The sequence below is a fragment of the Cavia porcellus genome, unplaced genomic scaffold (assembly GCF_034190915.1).
Source record: "Cavia porcellus strain 051 isolate PalLab524CR breed Dunkin Hartley unplaced genomic scaffold, mCavPor4.1 scaffold_3, whole genome shotgun sequence".
Taxonomy (NCBI): domain Eukaryota; kingdom Metazoa; phylum Chordata; class Mammalia; order Rodentia; family Caviidae; genus Cavia; species Cavia porcellus.
The window spans coordinates 28,706,788-28,715,981 of NW_026947486.1; the positions used below are offsets into that span (position 1 = coordinate 28,706,788).

The following is a 9,194-nucleotide window of genomic DNA, read 5'->3' on the forward strand; positions in this document are numbered from 1 at the left end:
TAGGGGTCATCAGAGAATTCATGAGCAAAAATCAAACTGCATGGGAAACACCAGAATTAACAGCTGGAATCTCTTGCCTGATGTGGTGACTCACACCTATAACTCAGCACCCCAGAGGCTGACAAGGGATGATATTTGCAAGTTTGAGACCAGCCTGGGCTACAAAGTGAGCTCAAGACAGCCTGAACTGCATAGCAAGACCCTGTCTCAAACCCCCTTCCACCACACACACACACACACACACACACACACAAACTGGAATCTCATCTTATTTAAAAGTTTCTGTGTGTCAAAAGGAATCTTCAACACAGTGAAAAGAAAACCAACAAATTTGGAAAAAATCTTAATCAACTGTTTCTCAGACAAAGAATTTTTATCTAGAACATATACAGAATTTAAAAAATCAGAACCCCAACATGTAAAGACTCAATCTAAAAATGGTCATCTGAGATGAATATATACTTCTCAGCTGAAGAAATATAAATGGCAAATAAATACATGAAAAAATGTTCAGCATCATTGTTCACTAGAGAAATGCAGATTAAAACAACAGTGAGATTCCATCTCTCTCCAGAAAGAATGCACAGGATCATGAAAACCACTAATAACAAATGCTGGAGGATATAGAGGAAAAGTAACTTCAGCACTGTTAGTGGGAATGAAGCCTAGTGAAACCACTGCGGAAATAAGTCCAGAGGTTACTCAAAAAGATGGAATTGCAATTTGACTCAGCTATTCTGCTTCTGGGCATATTCCTAGAACTAAAAACATCATACCACATTGATATATGTGCACCCATGTTTATAGAAGTACAATTTGTAAAAGCCAAATCTTGTAAACCACCCAAATGCCCATCAATTGAGGAATGGATAAAAAAGTGTACTATTTTTATACAATGGAATATTATCGAGTTATAAAGAAGGATCACATTGAAGCTTTTTTAGGTAAATGGATGTGACTTGAGACGATACTCATCAGTGAAATTAATCAAACTCACATTCATAAATACCATATTATCTCCCTAGTATAAGAACCTGAAAGACTAACTAAGATACAAAATCTTCAATAAATATTGTAAAAAGATAAGAAACTGCTCAAAGAGGTAAAATAACTCAGGGAAAAGGATAAAAGAAGGGAAAAGAAAAAAGACATAAAATTGTATATATACACTAAAGACAGCTATGATGATTATATTAATTCTATTAGTTCTTGGAACAAATAGCTAACATTTAGAGGATAAGGTCAATTTTGAATGTTTATATCTGCTAATCTCAGTAACTCTCTTGAACCGTGTGCAAAATAACAACCTTACTTATGTTTCTACCACTTTGCATTGAAAGCCTAGATTGTTATCATTTGGGGCTTTTCGTTATTGTTATTTATTTGTCTCTTTTGTTTATTGTATTTCTGCTTTTATTCTTTGTTTTTATTGGTTTTAGTCTCTTTTCTATCATTTGACTTCAGTATGTGTGAAGGTATGGACAGCTGTTTTGAAGAGAACAACAGACATGATGGTAGCCATTGTTCTTTTCCTATTGTCTGAAGGCCTGTAATGCTTTCATTCTTCCATTTTGATCTGTTTTATACTATTTTGTTTTGTTTGAAATCATTGTGTGTGAAGATATGGATAACTATTTCAAAGAAAACAAGAAACATTATGGCAGCCACTTTGACTTACTGTTGTCTTGTTTTGAAATCTTGTGTTGCTTGCATTGTTTTGTTCTCATCTGCTTTGTTCTGTTTTGTTTTGTTTTATTCCCTTTAAAATAAAAAGAATCATTTTCTGCTTTATTTAATATACTTAAGATTTTCTATATGCAGAGTGAAAGTTAATGTGTTTTACAATTCATAAATAACAGCAGAAAACAATGAGATAAATTGTTCTGTTCACAAGGCAGGATGGCACATTCATAATTAAACAAAATGCAATCACTGTTATTAATGCTACTTTTTTACTCTCCTCATTTGCAGTCCATTACTTTTGAGTTATGACTATTAGTAGTAATCATCAATATAAACTGGAGAGAATACATTGGGGCTTGTAGAAACATTTCTGCGACTGAGTTCCCACATTCATTATTCAACCTACAAATGACCTACATTTGTTAGCAAATGAAAGATTATAAAGTCCACAAGGATGACTAAATTGGGCAATCTCTGTATCTTCCAGTCTGAGAAAAAAAAAAAAAACAGGTAAATATAAAACAAAGTTTATCATGAGGAATAGTGGACAATGACTAATATCTTCCAAGTTATGATCAACAGATATTTTAAATTACTAAGTACCATATATCTGTTAAATGTCTGTAGCAGGGAAGAAGTCAATAGGAAGAAAAGGCATCCAGAAGCTCATTTTGAGACAGAATAGTCTAGAGTATTCAAGGTATACGTTTTTTTATCACTTCCCAATGAGTTAAATTACAAATCATATTTCCATAACATACTTGAAATGTTTCAAATTTTTCTTATCTGCAAGAAAACCTTAGTCATTTTTGATCTTTTTTTTAAGATCGATAATCCAATATACTTAGTAAATCACCAAGTTGTATGTTTCTTCGATTTTAAAACATTTCTATCTGTAACTTCCTGCCACCATTCCAATCCAAGCCTTCATCATAGCATCCTAGAATTATTAGAACAGACCCCTGATTTTATCTCAGCCCTCCTCAAATCTACATTTTATATGCTTACTATATTCTTTATATATTTAAATTTTGATTTCTCAAATATCATCACTGGCTCTTAAACATATCCAAAATAAAGTCCTGCCTATTTAGACTTGTTTTCATAGTTTTCTAGCATTTGACTTCCTTCTAATAGTCTAACCCACTAAAAGCCAGCAGTCATCAAACATGAGCTTTGCGTTTAAGGTGTTTTTCCCAGTACAGTTAATTCTACTTAGAATTTTTTCTTGTGCTTTTCTTCCTGGCTAGAACTCATCAATCTTCTTCTTCTTCTGCGTAAGTAAGTCTCCTATGCCTCATCTTTCTCCAGGCCATTTATTTGACATTAATGTTTTATATTTACTATGTTTACTATGTGAATTACTAGGTCCTCTGTAACATAAGATATGGCACATATTTTTTCTTACTTTAATCTTAGTATTCTACCATGCATTACATGTATAGTCTATAAATTAACTTAAAATTTACAGTAGGATCCCTAGTCTAAAAATTATTACTAAACTCTCCATCAATTTATATTTGAAAATGTATAAATTTATTTTTTAAAGAGTGCTTTGTATTTATAATATTTTGGGCTTAGACATACTCTTTATACAAAAAGGCACAACTCGTTTTTTAAAAATTGCTAAGCAAACTTGGTTTTAAAAATCATTACATAGATAAGTTTTAGTCCACATTTACATTTCAATAATCACATATTCTGAATGACCTGCATTTGCACTAGACTAAAATCACAAATGGAAGTTTTATACAAAAAATAATCAAAGGATTATTAATATTCCCAAGAACAAAGTAAAACTATTGCTTAATTCAGAATCAATAGTGAAGCCTCCTTTTTCATTGTCCCTGGAGAATACGGACCATTTAATCCAGAAAGATGATCTCTTTTATTTTTGTACTCAAGACTTTCAACTATGTAACACTATCATGAATTAAAAGTGGAAAACTGTCAATTAATATACATTAACTCATGATAAATATGCTTAATAGGGCTCTCTGGAGCTAAACCTCCCTGCAAGATATTTTATGTTTTCAACTGGAATTGTTTGATAAATCCAAGATGGAAGAGGTTCAAAAGCCAAATGAGAAAATTAACTCATGTCTCATTGCTTTAAAAAACTGTCAAATTTATGTCAATGCCAATAGAGAAATAACTATTACATTTGTAGTCACACTTCTGAGTCTAATTACATGTTCATCATCATGCTAGGAAAATGGTATTGAAAGAGGGAAAAAGTAAAACTTACTCTTTGAAATTTCCCCAAACTGTGACAAAAGTACAATTTATGACAGTTTTTAATGGGAGAAATTGATCTGAGTGATTAAAGAAACAAAATAACAGATTTTTTAATGTTGTTAAGGTTTATATCTCAATTGAGACCTAAGGCCTATATATTTATTTCAGGTCTTATGGTCCTGTGTATAGGAAAAGAACAATCTAAGAGATGGCAGTCATTTTAACTAATGACAACACATCTCTAAAACAGTTTAAAATCTTTTCAAATCTAGGGAAAACTGTTAAATGCTTGGACATGAAAAAATTCTCACTATTTCTATGAATTATAAGTTTTATGCACAGATTTTTGCTTTTGCTGCAAAAGTACAATCAATTGGAAAAACATGAATACATTTCAAATTGAAATAAAATGAAGTGTATTGCTAAAGTATGACAATTATTATTCCCAAGTATCTATATGCACAGTACTGAATTTAATTGCTTCAAAAAACTAACAGGGTTTGCTAGCAGAATTACATGGGGAAAATTTTAGAAAAGTACAAGTACTTCTCTCTAAAACCTTGTACAAACTATCACATTCTCATCTGATTCATAAATACTTGTCATCTAAATTAAAAACAGTATTTCTTAATGCACACACAGACTTGCCATAAGTACTGTGAATGAAAAATGGACTGAGATAGAATGAATGGATATGGTGGCAATAAAAAAGATGTAATTAAAAACAGAAAAGAAGAAAAGGGAAAAAAGAAAAGAGGAATGAAAAGAAAAACGAGGCAAAAAAAGATGTGTGCATACATATGCACAAGGGAAGAGGGTAGAAAAGAAGCAGAGCAGGTAGACAGTAACAGATAAACATTAAGGTGGAACAAAGGAACAGGTAAAAAATGACCATAAAATTTATAATACTAGAAGGGAAGATGAAAAAATATTTCCTCCATGATTTGAGTACTATCAAGAGAGAAAATTAAGAGAGAAGTAATTAATAGTCCCTCAATGAAATCCATTTGTAGTATGAACTAAGTAAATTTTAGTATCAGTTATAGTTCAGACTTTGATATAACTGCATTGTAGGTCTGTGATTATTAAATATTATGGGAATGAAAATTGTATAAGATACATCATATCTAGTCAAACTGCAGACAATGCAATGCATTTCAGAGAAGGTAAGTAATCAACTTTACACAACAGAGGAATTAAAATTATCTTTTGGGCTAATCTCAGATTTTGGAATAGAACCATCTCCAGGCAATCCAAGAGCTGGTTTGAAATCAAAGACACTAGCAAAATGTAATAATGGAGAGGTAGTAGTGTCACACAAGAATTATGGGGAGAGGGGGCTGGGGATTTAGCTCAGCGGCATAACCATCTGCCTTGCAAGCCCGTAGTCATGAGTTCGATCCTTGGTACCAAAAAAAAAAAAAAAGAATTATGTGGAGAAAAATCTAAAGAAATCCATGAAAGAAACAACTTCATTCCTCTCTTCTCAACCTTCACAAATCCTTATTGACTGCACAAGTGTAGTAAGAAATTATAATAATTTTCCCACTTGAAGAGGGAATTGGAGAGAAAGAAAATGTAATGATTTACCAAATATGCCAAAACAAAAAATATTTCCCTTCATTACACATTATGATAGAAAAACAAGTCTCATTCATCAAACACACACACACACACACACACATATATATACTATATATATAGATATCTATATAGTTATATATCTGTGGCATGGAAATAAGTATCTGCAAGACTAAATACGTAAGACTAATCATGAAATCCATAAAGGCACTACAGCAGTCTGGATTTGAATCATACCAAGGCTCCAGCACAGTCCAGAAAAACAACACAGCCACAATTTAAAAGGTTAGAATAAAACAAAACAGCTTTTACTTTTTTTGAGGTCTACAAATATATTTCACAAATATTTTGTCACTTTGAAAAATATATTGATTAAATTTTTAAGTGAAACACCACGTGTTCCATCTTTCATCTTTTAATGCTCAAAGTGGTCAAAAGATTTTTCATTATATTAGAAACATATGCAACAATTTACAATTGTAAAACTACTCTGGTTTTTCAAGAAAGAGAAAAACATCTTGAAAATACATGGCCAAAAAACATTAGAAATAATCCACTCAAACCAATTCTTTTCATACATAGTGAAATTAAGGCTCAGTTGGGTCATAGAACACATCATTTCCAGACTCATGATCATAATTTCAGTCTGCAAACTTATAGTCCAGGGATGCGTTCTTTAGCAAACCAGTAGGAAATGACTGCGTTCAAACATTCAGTCCCAAGTACCCACAAAATTGAGTGTAATAAAAGTAAGCCACATGGCAAGGAACAAACAGTGTTGGCTCATACCAGAAATGAGCTGCTAGTCACTGTGATAAGATCCGTTTCTTTCTGAGAACCATGGTTTCTTGCCAGATTAGAGAAACCAAACTGGGTTTCTTCCTCCCGTCCAAAGAAGTCAGAGTCAGAAGGTACGTTCCAATCCACTTTGGTTGGTGTCAGTAGTTCCGAGACACTGTTTTCACAAAGGGTACTTGAAGGAGTCAGAGCTTCTGCGTCCACTGCTAACTTATTGCTGGGTGTCAAAGTCTGGGGTTGGGGCTCTGGACTGCAGTTTTTCATAGCCAAAGAGCCTAGAGACCGCAGTGGTCCCACACTTACACTGGAGACATTATCCGTATCTAAGGGACCCTGCTGAGGGCCAGTGGCTGTTGTTCCAAAAAAGAGAGAGGTATCCAGACTCTGAGGAAGGTCACTGGTAGCCATCAAGGCCCGAGGGTCTACAGCCTGCCCTAAGGAGTTACTATTACTGGCTGGGAGATTCCCTGCCAGAGTTGAGCTCACAGAGGCCACATCAATAGTCAGGATGCCAGAATTCACCAATGCTGTGTCCAGCACTGCAGCAGAACCATTGCCAGCCACATCAGAGAGGAGAGACACGATCTCTGCCTCACTGAGATCGTTCTGCCCCTGGCTGGTAAGTTCACTGCTGGGTGTAAGTGAATTTGCAGCTTCTAGTTGAGCTAAAAGACCGTGGCCCAGGTTGTGCCTTTTGGCCATGTGTGTCTTCATGCTGTGCTTGGATGTGAAGAGTTTATTACAGGTGGAGACAGGGCAACGGCTTTTCCATGTGTCCACATCTTGCAGATGTTTCTTGGAGTGAATGTAGAGACTACTTCTAGCAGAGAACCTGGCACAGCAGCCTTCCACAGGACACACAAAAGGTTTTGTGCCCAGGTGGGTTATGCTGTGGCCTTTCAGATGTTCAGCCCTGGTGAAAGATTTCCCACAGCCTTCTACAGGGCATGTGAACCTCCGGTCATCCTCGTGCTTCCTTTTGTGCCTTAAGAGTTTAGACATACTGGTGAAGTTCCAGCCACAGCCATCAAAGTCACACAAGAAAGGTCTCTCGCCCGTGTGGCTCCGCAGGTGAATTTTTAGCCTACAGGCCTTGTCATACTGCTTGCTGCAGCCAGGGAAAGAGCAGGCAAAGAGTTCCTGTTCCCTGAAATGGGCGCGGTTATGGGAAAACAGGGCACTCACTGTGATAAACGTCTTCTTGCAGCCTGAAAATGCACACTGGTAGGGTCTCTCTGGCTCAAAGTGGCTGCGCTGGTGGGCGCTGAGCTTGGCCTGCGTGGGGAAGCTCTCCTCACACACCTCGCATTTGAAGGAGTTCTCCTGCTCGTGACCCTTCATATGCGCCTTGAGGTTGTACACAGTGGTGAAGCTCTTGCCACAGCCTTCCACTGGGCAGCTGAATGGCCGCAATTTGTCGTGAGACTGTAGGTGTCTCTTGAGCTTGTAAGACGTAGTGAAGGTCCAGCCGCAGCCTCCCAGGGGGCACTTGAAGGGCCGCTGGCCCTGACTGCTGCTGTGAGTCAGCAGGTGCACCTTCAGCTGGTGCTTCTTAGCGAAGGTATGTCCGCACTGCGCCTCAGGGCACAGGTACAACACCATGCCTGGGCCTGGACACTGCGGCCCGCGGGGGCTCTGGGCCGAGGCCTGGCCCTCAGCCTCCTCCTCCTGCGCAGGGGCTGGCGCGGGTTCTGCCGGCTCGGCCAGCAGCAGGTCCGGTGGCAGCTCTGGGCAGTCACCTAGCTGCGCCGCGGGCAGGAATCCGGCTGGCGGGGCGATTAGACCCCCAGCCTGCTGGAAAGGCGCGACCCCTGGCTCCCAGACTGGCAGCGGAGGCGTGGTAAGGGTGAGGACGCCGTTCTCAAAGCGCACCAGCAGATCCTGGTTGTGGACAGTGACCGTGCCAGAGAAGGCCGCTGTGGGGCCTGGGCCGGGGCCTGGGCCCGGGCCTGGGGCGGGGCCTGGGGCTGGGCCTGGGACCGCGGATAGGCAGTGGGGGCTCAGCGCCGGGCGGCTCGCGGGCTTCAGGCTGCTCTCTTTCCCCTGGGGTCCCAGGCCTGCCTCGGTCTCCTCCCTCCACACGAGCCCTTCGTCGCGAACAGTGACCCCGGTCTCCACGTCGCCACCCACCGGGTCAAGCAGTACTAGGAAGAAGTCGCCGCCGCCGCTCCCGCCGCCTCCGCCGCCGCCTCCGCCGCCGCCTCCGCCGCCGCTGCAGCCAGTGTGATCCGACCTCGGCGCCAACGGGCTTGGGCCCGGGTCCCGTGAGGCCCTACTGGCCTCCTCGCGCCGCGGCCCGAGCCCGCCATCTTGGGCCCCCTGGAGCAGAAGGAAGCGGCGCGCCGGGGCCTGACTAGCTGGCGGGTCAAGGCCTCGGTGGACCCCACCGCCCCTCGCGGGGCAACGGCCCCCGCTGCCCTGTGGTGTTCCGCGAGCCGGGAGCAGCCTTGGGATTTCCATCTCTGTTCCGCCGAGGCTTGGCTGGAACTAGAGCCGAGGCGGAGGCGCGACCCCGCCCCCTGCCGCGGGCCCGAACTGTTTCCTGAAAGGGAGGGGAAAAAAAAAAAAAAAGTGCAATGCGCAGAAACTGGCCCTATCAGATTTTAAAACGTATTTAACGCCACAGTGATTTAAATATTCTGGTGCCGGTTCTCCGGAACAAACGAAAAAGCCCAGAGGCAAAGCCTGGTGTACATAAATTAGTCCACAGTTTATAATTAAGGAGGTCTTCCTTGGGAATGGGGTAATGACAGCCCATTTGGTAAGGGTACCAAAATAAACATATCCTATGTTGCTTAGTGCTGTTTGTGTGTTACCATTGTTTACTGTTTGACTGGCTGGCTGGACTGATCGATGAGAGAAATTTCAGAGGGCACGTACCGTCTTATATGTTA

General features: G+C 40.1%; 1 protein-coding gene across 1 annotated transcript; it reads right to left on the reverse strand.

Moving 5' to 3' along the window:
- Nucleotides 1–5,788: 5,788 nt before the first annotated feature.
- Nucleotides 5,789–8,863, reverse strand: LOC100721099 (zinc finger X-linked protein ZXDB-like). Its single transcript, XM_003461747.5, has one exon. The coding sequence runs from the start codon at nt 8,758–8,760 to the stop codon at nt 6,286–6,288; it is 2,475 nt and encodes an 824-aa protein (XP_003461795.1). The 5' UTR covers nt 8,761–8,863; the 3' UTR covers nt 5,789–6,285.
- Nucleotides 8,864–9,194: the final 331 nt, after the last annotated feature.

Coding starts and splice junctions, on each gene's coding strand:
- LOC100721099 (XM_003461747.5), bottom strand. CDS start 8,760: ATGGAAATCCCAAGGCTGCTCCCGGCTCGCGGAACACCACAGGGCAGC.